At 46.2% G+C, this 20879-nt stretch overlaps 1 protein-coding gene across 1 annotated transcript in view; it reads left to right on the forward strand.

The window, feature by feature from the left end:
* Positions 1–1934: 1934 nt before the first annotated feature.
* SLC6A3 (solute carrier family 6 member 3) overlaps positions 1935–20879 on the forward strand; it is a 57783-nt gene continuing 38838 nt past the window's right edge. Inside the window, exons 1-3 of the mRNA XM_004380281.3 lie at positions 1935–2267; positions 3930–4061; positions 11554–11785. Of these exons, the coding sequence (XP_004380338.1) occupies positions 1982–2267; positions 3930–4061; positions 11554–11785 (650 nt within the window). The 5' untranslated portion in view covers positions 1935–1981. The remainder of the gene's footprint in view (positions 2268–3929; positions 4062–11553; positions 11786–20879) is intronic.

Here is a 20879-nt window from a genome sequence, read left to right on the forward strand (position 1 = left end):
CATAAGAGCCGGCCGCGGCAGCCCAGCGCCGAGCGAGTGGCGAGCCTGCGTGGACGCTGCCAGCGGAACCTGCGCACAGCCAAGCGGGCCGGCGAGGAGCCGTCGGGCAGGCAGGTAAGGACCGGGCCGCGGGCGCGCCGGGCGCCCCCAGTGCGATAGCGACCTGGAGACGTCGGTGGCCCCGGGGGGGCCCCTAGGCCGGCCCCGCCGGCGGAGCGCCTGGTCCGGGCGCAGCGGGCAGGGCGGCGGCACTGGTTTCTCGGTGCCCTCCCCTCGAGCCTGTCCTGCTACTGAGACCGACTTGGGGCGCGCGGCTGTTTGTGGCTGCGGCTTCGCGTCGTGATTCGATTTTTCCTTTACTGAACCAGACAACGCGAAGGTGAGCGGGTCTGGGTCCTTCTAAACACATAACGCGGCCCATGAGATCTGATCGGGGAGCCCTGGATGGAGGTGTTTCTGTCTTTGATTTTTAAGACCTGGAGCGGAGAGTTGCAGGGCTGTGCGCTTCGCTAATGCAAGAAAGGACGAGGGGGAATGACAATCTCTCAGCGAGCTGGTTCTTGTCATGGGGGCCGTGAGGAAAGATGCTAAGAGACCCACATTTTGCTTCCTTATCCAACCATTGCCTCTGAGGCCGAGAGTTCAGGAGTGGGGTCTGGTTTTCCCCATCTGCGGAGCGTGGGGGTGGGGTTCGCAGACGGGGGTGGTCCCGGAGCTGATCTACTGGGACTTGCGCTCTGTACAGCTCCCCGCTCTGTCCCAACGTGAAACGCATTGCTGTCCACGCCCCAAAGCCTAGGCACCTCTCTTCACGCGTTATTTACTCGTCTGAGGAATGTACTGTTGGGTTTGTCACTGGGATGTGAAGAAGCCACCACAGAGTGGTGAATAAAATAACTTAGGTTGTGAGTGTTTGTGCAGATTTGGATACAGAGAAAAATGGCCCCACTCCTGCTGCCACCCTGCTATCCTCTACCTACATATGCGGGCACTGGGCAGTGTGTGTGTGTGTGTGTGTGTGTGTGTGTGTGTGTGTGTGTGTGTGTGTAATGGAAACACTGCTGGTGGATCCAAATACCCTCCCCCCGCAAAGAAAGCCCATTTGGAGTTGCTCTCAGGCCAGTGAAGGGCCACCGTGTCCTTGGCTGTGACACTGTGTAAATTCTCCTGCTCTTCTTTGCTTCATTACCCAAAACTTTTATGAAAGCAGTGTAAAAAGGACCTACTGGGTAAAGTGAATAAGTAGACCAGTCTGTCCCATTTCTCATGGAAAATTGTAACATGCTCTGTCCATCTCTGCGACTCTCCTGGGCAGAGTCCATGAAGCCACCCAGGACCACAAGGGGATGGGGACAGTATAGGTATTCCTTAAACAAACCGTTTTCATAGTTATTTTTTAAATGTCAATTTCTGTGGCTGATTTCGATGATACACAGTTTACTCTTTAGTTTATTACTGAATGTAAAACATACATGTGCAGTCTGTTTTTAAGATTTGCTCTTGAATATTTGAAGATTGTAAAATCACTTCCTGGAAATGTGGAGGAGGGCGGGGTGGGGGTCACATCCTCATGTTATTATTGGAATGTGTAATTAAAGGTTACACAAACATGGCACTTTGATAAGAAAGAAGAGGGGTGCACCGGGAAAGAGGGACAAAAGCAAAGTGTCCTGAGCCCCCCACTGTCTTTCCCTCCCCTAACCCCACCACCAGAACCTCCTCATTTTTGCTCCCTAGGCCTCCTCTTTGATCCAGCCTCTGACCGTTCTTAACCCAGGCTGTGCCACCTTAGATATTGGGAATGTATTCTTTCCACCCCCAAAACACTGAATGGCAATGTATTGGATCTCTGCTTTTGAGATCTCTGCACATACATAGTCTTGGTCTATTAAATAATTGCATTCCTGTGTGTGTTTACTTTTTACGTAGGCTGAAGACCAGGAGGGAAGAATCATAGAATTTCCGGATTCCAAGTCTGCCCATGAGTAAACCCAAATGCACAATGGGACTGATGTCTTCCATGGTGGCTCCGGCTAAGGAGCCCAACGCCATGGGCCCGAAGGAAATGGAGCTCATTCTGGTCAAGGAGCAAAATGGAGTGCAGCTCACCAACTCCACCCTCATCAACCGGGCACAGACCCCTGTGCAGCCCCAAGAACGGGAGACCTGGGGCAAGAAAATCGACTTTCTCCTCTCTGTGATCGGCTTTGCAGTGGACCTGGCCAACGTCTGGCGGTTTCCTTACCTTTGCTACAAAAATGGCGGTGGTAAGTCCCATCTCAGCCCTGCCGTACACTGCCGCTAGACTGGAGGTCCCAAGGGGCAGCTAGAGGCAGCGCTTGCAAGGAATGGGTAAACACTGATAAGAAAATAGTGTCCTCTTGAGTGGGGATGAGTCCTAGCTTAGCATTAATGGGGCACATATGATCCCAGATGGATTTTGCAAAATCGTAGGATAAGAGCTCTAAGCAGTCTGGTTCCATCTCTGAGTTTTGCATTTGGGGAAATCGAGGCTGGGAAAGAAGGAACTGGGAGGAAGTAGCTAGCGGCACCTGGGCTCTGCCATCTAGTTCCAACAGCTGTTTTCACTTTGGAAAGAGAATTCTCAAAGGCCCAAAGAGTGGTATCATTGGTTGCTTACACAGTATTTGCAAAGTATTTGGAGACCCTTGAACTTCGATCGAGAGATGGAAGTGTTTTCTCTCCCACTCTCTAACTCAGTCATCACGTGGGCTTTGGGTAGACAGAGAGAGGAAGACAATGAGGAAGAAGAAAGCATGGAGACTGGGGAGAAGACAAAGGGTAGGAGGTTTGAAGCAACAGGAGATACCCCCGGAAATGTGCCCATTTCCACTCCTTTCCCCCACCATTTCCTGAACTCAACTAGCCACACAATCATGACTGTTTCTGGACTTGAGTCAGAAAACTAAGATAAGGGGCAGGGTCACCCAAAACCTTCAAGATGAGAAGTCAATTAAATTGGTGCTCATTTCCATGAGTCTCCATTGGCCCTTCCCTTCCTCCACAATGTACTGACTGCTTTGTGCTATGTGATGAAGGGCTTCAGAAGAGTTTCTTGGAGAAGGCTTCACGGCATGCCTATGAGTAAGCTGGCATTATTACGCCCATCTTAAAGATTAAAAAACCGAGGCCTAAGCAGATACAGTAAGCTGCTCAGACAGAGCTGTAGGCTCTCCACACCTTCCCCTCTCCACCCTTGGAGGAGAGCCACAGCGGAGGCCTCCCTGACTCAGGATGGCTTAGGGAAGAACAACTGGACTTCAGGAGGCTAAGCCTGTGGGACGCTGGGCTTTGTGCTCTGGCCTGGGTGTGCAGGTATAAGAGGAACTAGACAGTACCTGGGAGAGGCTCATGGACTCTGGGGCAGGCCCTGTGAGAAACAACCACAGCTCTGAGCTCTGATAGCAGCAGGCTCCGGATGCTGGGAAGCCAGGCACAGAGTGCTGGGGCTCACTGAGGGTCAGGGCAACCAGATCCCAGAGGAGCTATGACTCAGGAGGTCAATAGGATGAAGACAGGGAGGGGACAGACGTTTCCCCAGAGGAGCTATTGGGCAGGCAGGGGAAGAGGAGCCCCAGGAGAAGAGCTGAGAAGTGGGTGGGACTTCATATACTCTGCTAAAGGGCTTGAGGTGGGGGACAACTAAGGGTTTCAGCAGGGCTATGGGGCAGTGGTGACAGTGGGGGAACAGGCTTGGAGGTGAGAGGCTCACTCACCCCAACCTGGGACTTTCCATTGGAGAGTGGCTGCCTAGGAAGCCTCTTACCTGAAACAGAGACAGGAGCCTCAGGTGAAAGCAGGTGCACCCAAGACTCAAGTGGCCACCTTGGACGGCTGAGCCGCGGCTCTGATGATGAGAAGCGACCCTTCTTGCAGACCCCACTCAGCGTGCTGTCATGTCCCCACAGGTGCCTTCCTGGTCCCCTACCTGTTCTTCATGGTCATCGCCGGGATGCCACTCTTCTACATGGAGCTGGCCCTTGGGCAGTTCAACAGGGAAGGGGCTGCCGGGGTCTGGAAAATCTGCCCGATTCTGAAAGGTATGCAAAGTAACACCTCCTTCCTCACTCGTGTCCAGCATAGACACACAGGAATGCGCCATTTTAGCTTTGGTTCTACTTTAAAAATCTGTAATGACCAAGGATTCAAGGGTGTATTCCCTTAGCTGCAGGTAAAGCGGCCATGCAATTCATTAGTAGTGTTATCTTGTCAAGGTGTTTGAGTAGTACATGAGATAAAACATCTATCCATCGGTCCATCCATCCATCCATCCATCCATCCATCTATCCATCCATCATATATCTACTGTCTATCAATCATCTAGCTTCTAGCTATCCATCTATCCATCATCATCTGTCTGTCTATCTATCTATCTATCTATCTATCTACCTCCCTGCTTATTCATTGAACTCTCAAGACTTCTGGAGCAACCCCACAGTGCAGTGAAATGAAAACACCTTGTGTTGAGCCCCGGAAATCTGCCCAGCAGCCCCCCCTTTCCAGGTGTCCCCTCACCCATCCTCACAAGCACCCTGTGGTGGGCATGCCCTGCTATTGTCCCCTTTTAGAGATGCAGACATCAAGGATTGCAGGGTTTGAGTAACTTGCCCTTGGTCATCTGGTCAGTGGCAGAGCGGAATTTGATCCCAGCCTGTGCAACTCCCAAGTCCAGCCTCTGGGTCACACCTGCCTACTGGGCTGACACCACCTCTTAGGAGTGGGCGGTCAGGGGGGACTCAGGAGTGTTTCTTCAGAGATATGTGGGACTGCCCACTTTAGACAGTTGATGCTCACTAAGGAGAAGACCATTAGAGAGCTGTTTGGGGATTGTCTCTGAAGTTCTTAAAAAGTTGATCTGCTTGGAAGACAGCAGAAGCCCAGTAGGTATTCCAGGAAGCACTTTGGATGGCTCAGTGGGTTTATAATCAGAGTCCAGTCTTAGCAAGTGAAAATAAAGGGGCTCTCACAGCCGCCGACGTCTCTGCAAGGAGAAAATAGCCCTGTTGCAGCAGTGGAAACACTGAGACTGGCCAGGCGTGAGGCTTTTCCAGGGCATTTAGTTGTTATTCACCCTTAATAGCCCGACTGGGGGAATCTTACCACTTTAGCAGATTTTTCCAAGACTAAATTATTCATGGACCCACCGGAAAACAAACTACATAAAGAGAGGCCCACCCCCTCCCCCTCCACAGGCACTCATCTTTAGCATGAAAGACAGTAGACAAAGGGTGCCCCTTTGCAGGATTTGAATGGGGAAGTCAACGCTTAAAAGAAAAACAAAACCAGTTGCGCTTGAGTCAACTCTGACTCATGGCAACGCCATCCATGTCAGAGTAGAAATGTACTCCGTAGCATTTTCAATGGCTGATTTTTTGGAAGTAGATCATCAGGACTTTCTTTTGAGGCGCCTCTGGGTGAACTCAAACCCCTAACCTTTGGTTAGCAGTCAACCACATTAACTATTTGCACCACCCAGGGACTCCAAAGCTTTAAAAGAACTTCCTGAAACTCGTTTCTGTCCTCAATCTCAGCTCCCTCCACAGACAAATGCAATCACTAAGGAAAAACACCAGGCTTCTGTTTGGAGACAGATAAGGGTGTCAAACTGGACATTTAATTGTGTATTTACTGGCCCAGTATTGATGTGGTCAAGGTCAGTGAATCAGAAGTGATCCTTCAAGACACAAATGAGTTAGTAGCATCCTCTCGGGGTCTGTCTCCCAGCACTGACGCCATGTGGGGAGGAAGACATCCCTTCTGAGTCTGTGACCGTGAGCTGTGAAGAGTGTAGGCATACTCATGTAGCGCCTTCATATAACACCTGCCTGTTCAGGTGCTTTAAAGAGCTGGCTTGGAGATTTAGCTCACATATCCTCAGGTGAACATACGGGTGGAAAGGTTGAGAGATGACCAGCCTCATGCCATACAATGATTACGGTACGGCCAAATTTTGCATTGCTGGATTTTCAAGAATCATCCCATTGGGGTCTCTAGAGTGTCATAACTGTCTTATATGACACAACCCTGTGCCCCCACCCCCTACTAAGGAACCTAATGTTTAATCAAATTAAATTTCCCTCCTATGTGCAGGGCCGGGGCTAGTGACTGCGGGAGCGAGAGAGGACAATGATTCAGGCGCCAAGAGCCGTGGGCCAGCCAATGAAAGCTAATTTCCATGCACATGTCACACCACAAAGAGAATTTTCTCTAGCAAAGCTCCAAAGGGAACTTTAATATTGCAGTTTATAAAATGTCAATAAGCAATCAAGAATTTCAAAGGACTAAATCCTGAGAGACTTAACTTGGGTTGATACAGAAAATCATAATTAAATAGGTGGGACTACCATCACCCCATTATAGAGACTAAGAAAATCGAAAATCCCAGTTAAATAGACATGACTATCATCACCCCTGGAGCCCTGGTGGCACAGTAGTTAAGAGTTACAGCTGCTAACCAAAAGGTCGGTCCTTGGAAACCCTGTGGGGCAGTTCTACTGTGCCCTACAGGGTCGCTATGAGTCAGAATTGACTCAATTGCAACAGGCTTGGTTTGGTTCTTGTTATCACCCCATTATAGAGACTCTTAGAAAATAGAAAATCATAGTTGAATAGACATGACTGTCATCACCCAATTATAGAGACTAAGAAAGCAGAGGTGGGCACTTCATCGGGTTCCCAGTGATGTGGTGTCAGAACCATCGCTAATTTAATATTTACGCCATGTCACAGCCCTGTATTCATGCTCTTTCATCCTGTGTTGGCCTTTGTTCAGGTCTGAAAACTAGTGTCTATCTCCGGGTGTGCCAGCATCAGACTGTGGGCAGAGGATGCCCTGGTGAGCCTCCCTGGGATCAAGTCCTGGTACCAGGCCCATCCACACCCATCTCATCACAGGTTATTAAGGAGAATTGCAAACCCCTTAGAGGTGAACTATTCAGCCTTGGTATCTTTTTGTAATCAGCATGGTGCCATGTTCATCGTAGAGAGAAATGAATCAATGCCAGAAAACTAGATTTTTTTTTTTTTTAAGAGGAGACACCTTGAATAGTTCAATATCAATAAAACTACAATTCCTCACAGGTGATTTTCTATATGTTTAGGTTATATTTTATCCACAGGATGGCAATTTGATAGGAAATTGTGATTGCTTGATAAGTTAAACCAAACCAAACGCGTCGCTGTCAAGTTGATTCTGACACACGGCAACCCCGTGTGTGTCAGAGGAGAACTCTGCTCCATGCATAGGGTTTTCTTGGCTGTAATCTTCATGGAAGCAGATCATCAGGACTTTCTTCCACAGTGCCACTGAGTGGGTTTAAACCACCAACCTTTAAGTTAGTAGACAAGCGCAAAGCATTTGTGCCACCCAGTTGTTGTTGCTAGGTGCCGTCGAGTTGCTTCCAACTCAGTGATCCTGTGTACAACAGAACAAAACACTGCCTGGTCTTGTGCCATCCTCACCATATTGTTATGCTTGAGCCCACTGATGCAGCCATTGTGTTATTCCATCTCGTTGAGGGTCTTTCTCTTTTTCACTGACCCTCTACTTTACCAAGCATGATGCCCTTCTTCGGGGACTGGTCCCTCCTGAAAACATGTCCGAAGTACTTGAGATGAAGTCTTGCCATCCTTGCTTCTAAGGAGCGTTCTGGCTGTACTTCCTCCGAGAGAAGATTTGTTCATTCTTCTGGCAGTCCATGATATATTCAGTATTCTTCACCAACACCGTAATTCAAAGTCATCAATTCTTCGGTCTTCCTTATTCATTGTCCAGCTTAAGTTAGATGAGGTCAAAGCCAGGCTTCCCGGGGTAGCCTAATGCATGTGCCGTCTCTTTCCTTGCTTGTTTTTGTTTTTTTTTTTTTCAACTTTAGTTAATATTATTGTATGTATGTCCATGTCTCCTTAAGAAGGAGTACCACATGGCTAAATTAAGACATGAGTTAAAATGCTCAGGATAATTATTATGGAGCCAAAGCTCATGTGCCCTTTGCGGGTGATCGGTGTGGCATGCCCCTGTGAGGGTTTCTTCCTTCCTGGTGAGTGAGTCTCCAGAAGCAGGGAGCCGAGAGCTGCCTGGAGCCCATTTCCAGCTCCTCTCTGTGGGCCTGGGGCGCACTCCTAACCCTCAGCCTAAGAAAGCCAGGCAGTCAAGCCAATGGTAGCAGTGGCAGTGGTAGTGAGGAGCTGCTTCGAAGGGGCCATGACTAATTCGAGGTCCCCAGGTACAATCTTCTCCAAAAACCCTCAGGCTGAATCACAGGGGCTAGATATTCTCTAAGCAGCCTTCATGAAGAACCATAGTGTTTCCATCACACGGTTCCTGAGAAAACACTCTCTCTAACACTCATGCACACGCACACACACACACACGCTCACAGAGAGTAAGCAGATGATACTGAAGACACCCAGACCAACAGAGGAAGAATTCTCTCCTTCTTTTCTTCCAGTGTTCATGCAAGGAATGGAAGGGCTGCCCCACCAATGAGTGTGCTTCAGCAGTTCACTCAATTTGTTTCACCAGCTGGTATTCTTGGAATTGCATCTGTGAACTCTCTCTGGAGGCCAGCTTCCATGGATGCTCCAGAGCAAGTAGTACCTTCTATGGATGGTGGAGAGGGGCTGAATACCCATTTTTAGCAGGATGCTCCTTTGTAGGTTGTCTGTCTGTCAATAACAAGATTCACTGTATGTATGCCATGGCAACACCACCATATGAAGACTGCTAATTTATAATATTTTGCATCCAGTGATTTATCAATCAGTGTGGTTTATCAAGCTTTCCTCTTTCTAAAAAGAATTTAAGATAGCTCAAAATAAAACAAAACAAAATGCTCACTATGTAAATATAAAAATAATTAATAAGAAAACTAAAATTCAGGAAAATTGACATTATGAGCAGTGCTTGAGGTTGCTGAGTGTTAAACAAAGAGAACCAGGTCAAATTTTCATTAGAGAATGTTAGAAAGGAGTAAGTCTACACTCCCCTGGTGGGGAGGCAGCTCCCCGGCCTAATTGATAAAAGAAATACATCAGAGGCATTCTGTTAAGAGGACATAGTGAGTCACAAACAATGGTCTCAAGAACATCTTTATTGCAAACAAAATGGCGGGTTTCGTGTGTCTGGGAAATTGAGGAGCACCTTGCTGAAGGCAAGGTCATTGAGGGGCTGCATTTCAGCGATCCAGGCCCATGGCTTCCCAGAAGGGCAGAACTCAAGAGTGACCTGAATGAACAGCTGAACTTGCGATCTCCATCACCCGAGCACCCAGGGCCACTGACAGCACCCATAAGGGAGACACTGCTGAGCTGGGTTCTGACTGAAGTATGTCCGTTTGCTCTGGGGGCCTAACCAGCCAGTGGAGGCTTTGTTGCTTTGTCTTTAAGGGTCAGAACCCAGGCCTGCCCTGACAGAGGGCTGTCCACACAGTGTGGGTTCTGGATAGACAAAGGCAAAATCAGCTCTTCCTTCATAAACTGGATTTGGATCCATTCTAGTGTTTGTCAAAGACTCCTTTGTATTCCCAAAGGTTAGAGCTGAGGAATTGGTATACAATGTTTTAACCTTGTAAAAGTTTCAAATGAGGCATCCACATCACCCCACTACCAGAGAAAACCTTCCCAGGCACACGATGGGTCATGTGCTTTGAACAACATGGCTTCCTGACGTGGCTGCCTAAGCAAATTCGCTCCTAAGGCACCCAGTGAGCAGACTTGCAACACAGAATCATTTAATATTGACTTCACTGGAGAGGACCTTCAAAGGAGACCATCTTGGTGTTAATCACCACTATTACTGAGCATGATTTTCAGGCAGGATTCCATTGTTGTTGTTAGTTCCCGTAGAGTCGGCTCTAACTCATGGTGACCGTATGTACAACAGAATGAAATGTCGCCCAGTCCTGCATCATCTTCATGATTGTTGATATGTCTGAGTCCATTGTTGTGGCCATTGTGTCAATCCATCTCATTAAGGGTTTCCCTCATTTTCGCTAACCCTCTACTTTACCAACCATGATGGTTAGGATTCCATACTCCGTTGCCATCGAGTTGATTCCAACTCATAGCAACCTTATAGGACAGAGTAGAACTGCCCCATAGGGTTTCCAAGGCTGTAATCGTCACAGAACCAGACTGCTATGTCTTTCTCCTATAGAGTGGCTGGTAGGTTTGAACCTCTGACCTTTCGGTTAGCAGCCGAGCACTTTAACCTCTATGCCACCAGGGCTGTTTCAGGATTACATACCAGGGCCTATTTTCTTTGAGGCCATTCCTGATCCTGGGTCTGTTAATACATAAACTAACCAAATCAAACCTGTTGCCATCGAGTCAATTACAACTTATAGTGAGCCTATAGGACAGAGTAGAACTGCCGCATAGGTTTCCAAGGAGCGACTGGTGGATTTGAACTGCCAACCTTTTGGTTAGCAGCCTGAGCTCTTAACCACTGCACCACCAGGGCTCACTGTTAATACATAGACACAAGTAAATTGTAGCGCTTTTCTTTTTGCTTCCAGGGTAGGAAGAGACCTTTAATGAATAGCTCAGCATGTAAACAGCTACCCTTGAAGGATAAGACCATAAAAATCAAGCCCAAGCAGTTCCCTGCCAAAGTCACCTTAAAGGCATGCTCCTCCCTCAGCCTCAGCAGGCAAGACAGGGCCTGGAACTGAGTTTAATATAGTAAATCAAAGTTATAGCCCAGATGAATGGTTTCAACAAAACTGAAGAAGGAATGCTGAAATGAAAAGAACTCTGCATGGAGCTTAGTAAAGTGAAGCCAAAACACCAAGAACGTGGTTGGGCATGTCCAGCGTATTATAGGAGGGGCTCCTTGACCAGTGGGAGGAAGGCCTTCTCACCGCCAGACCCACCTGCCCACCACAGTCGGGATGACACAGCTCCAAAGACTGCTCACCTCTGGGTTCTGCTCCAGGTCACCAGGGGGCTCTCAAATGATTGGCCTCACCTTCCAGGTGTTGTGATCCTGCAAGGGGGCATCCTGAAAGGCCCTGGGTGGCCCTGGGACACCCAGATGGTCATGTCTGGCCCTGGGTGACCCTCGGTGGCCCTAGATGACCCTACATGATCCTGGATGACCCTGGTGGATCCTGAGTGGTTGTGGATGGCAATGGATGGCCATGGATGACCCTTAGTTGCCCTGTATGGCTATAGGTGAGCCCTGGTGTACCTGGGTTGCCTTGGATGATCTTGAGTGGTCCTGCATGACCCTAGGATGACTTTGAGGGGCCTTGAGTAATCTTGGGTATATAGGCAGCCTTGGATGTCCCTGGGTGTCACTGGGTGGTCTTGGATGGCTGTAGATGGGTTTGGAAGTTAGTCCTTTCTCTGTGATCACAGCATGAAGTATGGCATTAGCCTTGTTCACTAGCATTTTTCCTGTTTGTTTAAAAATGTTGCATGGAATTAAAGATGTCGGTGAACTCCCAGCACAAGGTGGAGATGTTTCCCATGAGGGAAGGCCAAAAGGAGAGTTTAGCTCATGGTGGCTCTCCCCTCTCTCTGCCCTAGGTGTGGGCTTCACGGTCATCCTTATCTCGCTCTACGTCGGCTTCTTCTATAATGTCATCATTGCCTGGGCGCTGCACTACTTCTTCTCGTCCTTCACCATGGAGCTGCCGTGGATTCACTGCAACAACACCTGGAACAGCCCCAACTGCTCAGACGCCCACTCCGGCAACTCCAGCGACAGCTTGGGCTTCAACGACACCTTCAGGACCACACCTGCAGCAGAGTACTTTGAGTAAGTGGAGGTCTGGCTCCTCCAGGCTGCTGGCAAATCACTCGCCGTATCTGCTTCTAGAATGAGGAGGAATGACAGCAAAGCTGGGCACTTGATGGTGGCCTTGGGGGTCGGTCGCCCCCACCTCTGATGCCTTGCAGGTGCGGAGAGAGTCAGCTCCTGCCCCTTACCCGCCGGTCTTCCTTGCATTCTGTTCCTCTAGGGCTCTTGTGGGAATATTTCTGAATCAGGCTCCGGTAGCTCGGCAAAGCTCTTGCACAGAGCGAGTCCTCAGTAGTGATGGACAACCCAGCAGGTCCTATCACAGCCCTGTCCTGCTCCCAGGCAGCAGTTTTGGGTAGGAGAAAGGCTGGTGGTGGGCCCCACAGGCCCTACTTGGAAGGAAGGTGAGCCCTGTGTCTGGGCCCCTCAGGGCTGCAGCGTCCCGTTTAGGGTGCGCTCGGCTGGATTCTGTTCTCCTCTCTACCCTGCCCTTCCTGTGCTCCTGGGCTCATTCCGAGCGATCTCGTCCAGGCCCTCCTCTCTCTCCAAAACAGACAACTTTCCACGTCACTAAATAGACCTCCTCTATGAGGACTCATTGAGCGTTCACTTTCCATTAGGTTTTCTTTTCTTTTCTACAAACACAGCTTTAGTTCTTTTACTAGATCCCTCCTCAGTCCCCTGCGCCCTTCTTCTCCCACGCCGGCACATTCCCACTTCCAGCTGGGCCTTCTAGGCTTTCTCTCAGTCTCCTCCTCCCATGGAGCCAGGCCCAGCCCCTGCTCTCCATGCCGTGTGACCCCAACCATCCCCACTCCTGGAATCTGCTTTTCTTGGGCACTTCATCAGCTCCTGCCCTCCCTCCTCCCTCACCAGTGGCCTGACCAGAAAGGGCCATCACTGCCCAACATGGGTCCACGGTTCCCGCTGACCCTACCCCTGCTCAGAGTCCAGACACATGTGCACTGGACAGCCTCCTTACCTGGTTAGAAACCCATCTGTCTCCTTACCTACAGTTTGCTTCTCAACTCGGGAAAACCCTAGTTCAGAATCGCTTTGGGGTAAGGGATGGCCTGGGTCAGAGTATGGCCAGCCTCTGAGGAGCAGGCTGGACCTATCACCAGCACCCTCTCACGTGCACACCCTAGGGCCACCGACCTGGCTGCTGGCACCTCACGCTGGACCTCCCATCCTGACTGAGGGGCTTCTGTTAAACTGCACCGGAGATGAGGAAAAGGCAACACCCGTCAAGCCCAAAAGTACGCAGTGACTGTGGGGCTACTGTTTCTTTTGTCTGAAATCTTACTTGCCTAGTTAGATATAAGATATATCTTATCAGTGCCTCCATGGAAATAGTAGTCTCCTTACAACTTAGCCAAAGGAACTTCTGCCAACAAAAATGAAATTCAAATTTCAGCAGCAATTGGGTATGTTTGCTAAACATGCTTTGAGTTAGAAAACAAAGAGCTTAAAACAAGTAAACTAGATGTCTCAGTGTTGCAGTTGGTAAAAGCTGTGCTCATGGAGGAGCCCAGGCTCGGGAAGGTGGTTGGAAAAACCCCACCTTGCCTCTGCTGGGATGAAGGGCCATCGCGAGGGTACCGTGGTCTGGGTGTGCGTATCCTCCCGGGCAGATGGTTCTCATCATACCATTTTTCCCTGAAGGCCTTTTCCTGTGAGGGCAGGACTGTTGCCCACCATTGGGGATCACCTGGTGATGGGAGAGCCGTCTCACCTGTGCAGGAGAGGGAACCATTTGCGTGAGGAAAGTCAGGTAGATGCCTCCAGGGAGGAGATGTGGAGTGTTTCTAGAATCTGTGGATCTTTAGATTGTTAAGTTGCGTTGAGTTTCAGATACTCAGAATGGAAATGCTTTGTTTTAGAATTCCTTGTCGTATGTGGGAAATATGCCTCCAGGATTGTCTAGCATGGGAATTGGCAGCGGGTTGTCAAGAAGGGTGGCTTGAGGCAGCTTTTGAAGTGTCTGGAAGGACCATCAGAAGGACTGGGTGTTCCTAGAGCATTAGAAGGATAGTGGTTGGATTTGGGTGAGGGTTGTGTGTGACAGCACATCTTTATTATTTTAGAAGACAACCTTTCTAGTGGTTTGGGGATTGAACTGGAATGAAGAATGTCTGGGGGTGGGGGAAGGGAGACAAGTTCCATGATGGAAAAGAAAGGAGGGATCCCAGCAGGAGGAGGGGTTCACAGGACTTAGTGACCAGATGGGTTGAGGGGACAGACCAGAAGAGAACGCCAGACAGGAGTGAGATTCCAAGCTTGGTGGGCATCAGGGGTGGTAACGGCTCTCATCTAAAGAGAGCTCTCAGGAGGAGCGTGGCTGGGTCCAGAGGATGGGACAGGCAGGGAGAGAAGAGTCCATTTGGAATTTGTCCCATGATTTGTCTGAAAGACAACTGGGTGGGCATATCCCATGAGAACATGGGGATAAAGGCAAGGCTATCTGAATGTTTGGATAGGACAAACATTAAGTGTGACAAGATAATAAAATTGCTCAGATTTAAAAAAAAAAAAAGTTACCTCATTTGTCAAAGTAGATTTTAGCATTCTTAGGGGAGAAAAATGAGGTACCTTGGTGGTGCAAATGATTTGCGTTCAGCTGCTAACTGAAAGGTTGGCAGTTCAAGCTCACCCGACAGTACTGTGGAAGAAAGGCCTGGAAATCTGCTTCCATAAGGATTACGGCCAAGAAAACCCTATGGAGTAGTTCTACTCTGTCACAGGGGGTTGCTATGAATCGAAAATGACTCAATGGCGCTAAACAACAACAGGGGAGAGAAACAACACCTTCTTTGTCCTCTGCATGCTCGTTACTACATTTCACAGATTTGATTCTGCTCATTAATGGGAACGAGACCTGGGCTGTGTATTTGTTAGCCCTCAGGGATTAGCATGTGGTCCACATGGAGGGGTCTGCAGGAGAGAAGAGATGGGAACCTTCCGTATGATAAAGTAGAGATGATAGAGGTTGTTGAGGATGCAAAGGTTTTGAGTTTCATAGTAACTGATAGCACTGTATCAAGTTGTTATTGTTGTTGTTAGTTGCCATCAGCTCCAACTCATGGTGACCTTATATGGAACAGGATGAAAATGTTACCTGGTCCTGAACCGTCTTCACGATCACTGGTGTGTTTGAATCCACTGTTGCGGCTATTGTGTCAGTCCATCTCATTGACTAATAAGGGTTATGATGAGACAGTTCACACCTGAGCTGGATTTAATTTGTTGTTGTTGTTAGGTGCTGTCAAGTCAATTCTGATTCATAGCAATCCTATGTACAACAGAACGAAACACTGCCCGGTCCTTCACCATCCTCACAATCCTTGTTATGTTTCAGCCCATTGTTGCAGCCACTGTGTCAATCCATCTCATTGAGGATCTTCCTCTTTTTCACTGACTCTCTACTCTACCAAGCTTGATGTTCTTCTCCAGGGACTGGTCCCTCCTGATAACATGTCCAAAGTATGTAAGATGAAGTCTCACCCTCCTTGCTTCTAATGAGCGTTCTGGCTGTACTTCTTTCAAGACAGATTTGTTCGTTCTTCTGGCAGTCCATGGTATATTCAATATTTTTTGCCAACACCACAATCCAGAGGTGTCAGTTCTTCTTCGGTCTTCCTTATTCGTTATACCGCTTTCACATTGCATATGAGGCCATTGAAAACACCATGGCGTGGGTCAGGTGCACCTGAGTCCTTATCATTACAAAAACAAAATGGTAGCTAAGTTTTTAACTAGTGTATCTTTCACAATTTAAAAGTGGGTTTCAGTAAAACTCAGTGCATTTGAGAAGGGTACAGAGACTTGGAAGGTGCTGAATGACACCATTTTGGAATCTCCCATCTTTTGTTTGTGAGGTGTGGAAAGAGTTGCTTTATCTAAAGGATTTTCAGTTAAGAAAATTAGAGTCCAGGTGGAGGGGGGACCTGATTAGTGTAATGGTTTATAATTAAGAATGCTAGAAGGAAAGAATATAGTCTATTAAAAAAAAAAAAGAGAGATCAGGTTAGTCAAGTCTACTTGGTAATCTTCAGTCTGGAAAGTGAAAGATTGAAAAGGACAGTGCCCCAATCCCTTAAGTCGGGAAGGCCGTTAGCACTAGCTGGTGCCACACTAGAACTGGTGCTAGCTAGAGGACAAAGGTGGTAAGTTTTAAGAAAGTTTAAGATAAATGCATAGATTGTTAATGGCACCGTGAATCATTAAACCACACCAAGGTGTGTATTACTCCATGCCAACATTTTGAAGGTTATTTTCCTAAAGGTGGAAACAAGTTTTCCTGAAACAGGCTTTTGTGACTCTATCAGATGGGATGACCAGCCCAGCCATACCCTCAAATCTGCAAGGAGTTTTCTGGAACTTAAGGCCGCTGCATAAAGCAGATCATTGTAAGAGGATCACATGTTTCTGCCGGGACATGTAGTTAGGGACCCCATTTCCCACCATAAAATGTCATAAAGGCCAAGATAATCATAGTCATTAAAATGATAAAGTTATTTTAATGACCACATATAAAAAAATATATGAAGTGGCCTATACAACCATATCATTGATCATACCAGGGATCCCAATTTCCTACATAATGTTTAGAGTAAAATTGTGCCATCTCACAAATCTGACAACTAAAATGTTAACTGGAATCGATCTTGAAGTTATCTTCATATGTGCATTTTAACGACAGGACCTCAGAGAATAACTGTCAGGTCTTGGCGAGATAACCAATCACTATTAACACTGGGACTGTGCTCAGGTCTCTGACTCTCACCTCTATTGCCTACTCTGGACTCTGATTCCCAAGAGATGGCCGAGCTGTCTGGGTTTCAGGCTGGGCTTTCCCTCACATGATGCAAACACTGTGTTCATGAGTCCCCCCCATGCCCGTTGCCAAGGTTCAGTAAACCCAGTATTGGGTCAGTGTTGGCAAATGGAAATGGTCCTGCAGAGATTGACTTACATCTCAGCTTCCAGGGGCCCCAGGCAGCCTTCCTGCCCTGTGGTGTCCTTCTTCAGCAGAGGGCCGCTGGAGGGAGGTAAGAGAAATGAAAGGGAGCAATTCCATCAATGTTGATGACTAAATCTGGAGTTTATACCCATTGCCCTCGAGTTGATTCGGACTCATAGCAACCCTGTAGGACAGAGTAGAACTGCTCCATAGGGTTTCCAAGGCTGTAATCTTTTTTTTTTTTAATTGTACTTTAGATGAAGGTTTACAGAACAAATAATCTCTCATGAAACAGTAGTACACATATTGTTTTATGACAATGGCTAACAACCCCACGACATGTCAACCCTGTCCCTTCTCAACCTTGGGTTCCCTATTACCTGCTTTCCTGTCCCCTCCCGCCTTCTAGTCCTTGTCCCTGGACTGTTGTGCTCCATTAGTCTCGTTTTGTTTTATGGGGCTGTCTAATCTTTGCCTGAACGGTGAACCTCAGGAGTGACTTCATTACTGAGCTAAAAGAGTGTGTGGGGGCCATACTCTCGGGGTTTCTCCAGTCTCTGTCAGGCCGGTAAGTCTTTTTTTTTTTTTTTTTCTTTTTCCTTGTGAGTTAGAATTTTGTTTTACATTTTTCTCCAGCTCTGTCCGGGACCCTCTGTTGTGGTCCTGGTCAGAGCAGTCAGTGGTGGTAGCCGAGCACCATCTAACTGTACTGGACTCAGTCTGGTGGAGGCCTTGGTAGCTGTGGTCCATTAGTCCTTTGGACTAATCTTTTCCTTATACCCTGTTCTCTTCATTCTCCCTTGCTCCCAAAGGGGTGAGACCAGTGGAGTATCTTAGATGGCTGCTCACAGGCTTTGTAGACCCCAGACGCTACTCACCAAGGTAGAATGTAGAACATTTTCTTTATAAACTGTGTTATGCCAGTTGAGCTAGACGCTCCCCGAGACCCTGGTCCCCACAGCAAGGCTGTAATCTTTATAGAAGCAGACTGCCATATCTTTTTCGAACAGCCAGCCTTTCAGTGAGCAGTGAAGCACTTACCACGGTGCCACCAGGACTCCTTACCTGGAGATTAAAACCAAAAACAAAAAAACCCCAAACCTGTTGCTGTTGAGTCATTCCAACTCATAGCGACCCTACAGGATTGAGCAGAACTGCCCCTAGGGCTTCCAAGGAGCAGCTGGTGGATTCAAGCTGCCAACCATTTGGTTAACAGCCAAGCTCTTAACCACTGCACCACCTGGAGATTAGGTAATGTAAAATGGCTAATCCATTAACAAGTACTTTTATTTTCACTGCCTTCTTATCTGAGAAGAATAAAACCCTTTAGTATTTATCCCCCGTTCACCTTTTTTAGAGAGTTCTGTGTTTCTTACTCAATATTTTACCATATCTTTATGAAGGGAAAATTGAGAATATGTATTTCCTCATTAGTCCCTGTACTTGCCAGCTTCCACCCCAATGGGTGTGCATGAGAACAGACTATAGGCTCAGAGCTGAAAGCAGAGGTTCATGGCTGTAATTCTGAGAGTTGTGAATGTGCTTTACAAATGTGAAGTCTGAGCTTAGCAGCCAGGAAAGTGCATGTGAACTTTGAAAACCTCAAAATAGGTCTACAACCTGCTTAAAATTTCCCCCACTTCCATGAACACTTATCAAGATCACCTTCGCCTGCTTCCAGATAGAAACACTTAAAGCTACCAATTTGCCTCTAAGCACTACATTGGCTGTATCCCACAAATTTAGATATGTTGTGTTTTCATTTCCCTTTAGTTCAAAAACTTTCCTAATTTCCCTTGTGATTTCTTCTTTGGTCCATGGGACATTTTTAGAAATATGTTGTTTAATTTGGAAATATTTGAGGATTTTCTAGATATGTTTCTGTTGATTCTAATTTAATTCTGTTTTAAATTAGAACAGAATTTTTAAAATATACTGAGGCTTGTTTATGGCCTAGTATGTGGTCTATATTGGTTAATGCTCCATGTGCTCTTAAAAAGAATGTGTATTCTGCTGTTGTTGGGTACAGAGGTGGGTAAATGTCAATTAGATCATGTAGGTTGATAATATTGTTCAGGTCTCCTATATCCTAACAGTTTTTCTGTTTACTTGTTCTATCAATTACTGAGAGAGGTGTTAAAAATCTCCAACAATAATTGTGGATCTGTTTATCTCTCTTTACTATTCTATCAGTTTTTATTTCATATATTTTGAACCTCTGTTATGAAGTGCATACATGTTGATGATTATCAAGTCTTCTTGATAAATTTACCCCTTTACCATTAGGAAATGTCCTTCTTTATCCCTGGTGACATTCCTAGCTCTGAAGTCTACTTTATCTAATATTAATATAGTCATGCCAACTTCCTTATGGTTAGTGTTTGAATGGTGTATCTTTTCCATCCTTATATTTTTAACCTATATGTGTCCTTTATCTAAAATAGGTTACTTGTAGACAGCATAGAGTTGGGTCTTGCTTTTTTTTCCAGTCTGACAAGCTGTGCCTTTTAGTGTTTAGACCATTTCTGCTTAATAATTACCAGTATGGTTGGGTTTAAATCTTTTATTTTGCTACGTTTTTTTCTAAATTTTATTTATTTTGTTGTTGTTGAGCATACACACAGCAAAACATACACCAATTCAACAGTTGGTCCATGCACATTTGAGTACATTCTTCTAGTTGTGTAACCATTCTCACCTGCTATTTGTTTTTATTTGTCACATCTCTTCTTTGTTTTTTGTTTCCTTTTTTCCTCCTTCTTTTGGATGAATTGAGTCATTTTTAGGATTCCATTTATCTACACCATTGGCTTATAAGCTATATCTCTGTTTTATTTTTTAGTGAATACTCTAGGGTTTACAATATATATCTTTATCATAGTCTACCTTCAACTGACATTACGCCACTTCACGGATAGTGTAAGAACTTTACAATATAGGCAGTCTCCGGTTTACGGAGAAGTTCCGTTCCTAAATCTGTCTTTAAGTCAAATTTGTATGTAAGTCGGAACGTTTATGTACAGTTTATATCTAACATCAGTCAAATGTTTGTCTTAGTATATAGAGTACCTTTCTGTGTATGAAAACATTAAAGAAACACTTCCAGATACACTAAAACATCTTTAACATAATAATACAGTAATAATAATAATGTTTTGATATGTGTCACAAAGTAGGGCCCATTCTTATTATGAACTATTGTATGTACCTTGAATTTTTAATATAATAGGGTTTATGAGGTTGGTTCGTAACTGCGAGTTGTACATAAGTTGGACTTCGTAACCCAAGGACTGCCTGTAATACTCTCCCATTTTTTTCCATCACGTTCTTTATACAATTGATGTCACAGATTTTGTTTCTAAATGTTATAATACATTCATAATATGTTATTATTTTTACTTTAAACTGTCAATTACATTTAAAGAAATTTAAAACTGAGAAAAATGATTTTATATTTACTTACATTTTTACCGTTTCTGGTGCACTTCTAGAAACCCTGGTGGCATAGTGGTTAAGAGCTACAGCTGCTAACCAAAAGGTTGGCAGTTCAAATCCACTAGGCACTTCTTGGAAACCATATGGGGCAGTTCTACTCTGTCCTATAGGGTTGCTATGAGTCCGAATCGAGTTGACAACAACAGGTTTGGGGTTTTTTTGTTTGTATTGGTGCGTTTCTATCTTTTATGTAGACCCAAGTTTCCATTTGGTATTATTTTCCTCCCATCTTAAGAATTTCTTTTAGTGTTAAAAAAAAAAAAAGCCAAACCAGTTGCCATCTAGTTGATTCTGACTCATAGCAACCCTGTGTGTGTCAGAGTAAAACCTGTGCTCCATAAGGTTTTCAGAGATGTGACCTATAGGAAGCAGATCGCCAGGCCTTTCTTCCGAGGTGCCTCTGGGTGAATTTGGACTGCCCACCTTTCAGTTAGTAGTAGAGCATTTAACCATTTGCACCACTTCTTGTAGCGCAGGCCTCCTGGATTCAAAAACGGAATTCTCTGCTTTTTTTTTCTGAGAACTTTTTATTTGCCTTCATTTTTGAAAGACTTTGTTTTTTTTTTAAACATATTGTTTTATGACATTGGTTAACAACTCCACAACATGTCAACCCTCTCCCTTCTCGACCTTTTTTTTTTTTTGGTGAAAATA

This window comes from Trichechus manatus, unplaced genomic scaffold (assembly GCF_000243295.1).
Source record: "Trichechus manatus latirostris isolate Lorelei unplaced genomic scaffold, TriManLat1.0 scaffold00072, whole genome shotgun sequence".
In the NCBI taxonomy this organism is placed as follows: domain Eukaryota; kingdom Metazoa; phylum Chordata; class Mammalia; order Sirenia; family Trichechidae; genus Trichechus; species Trichechus manatus.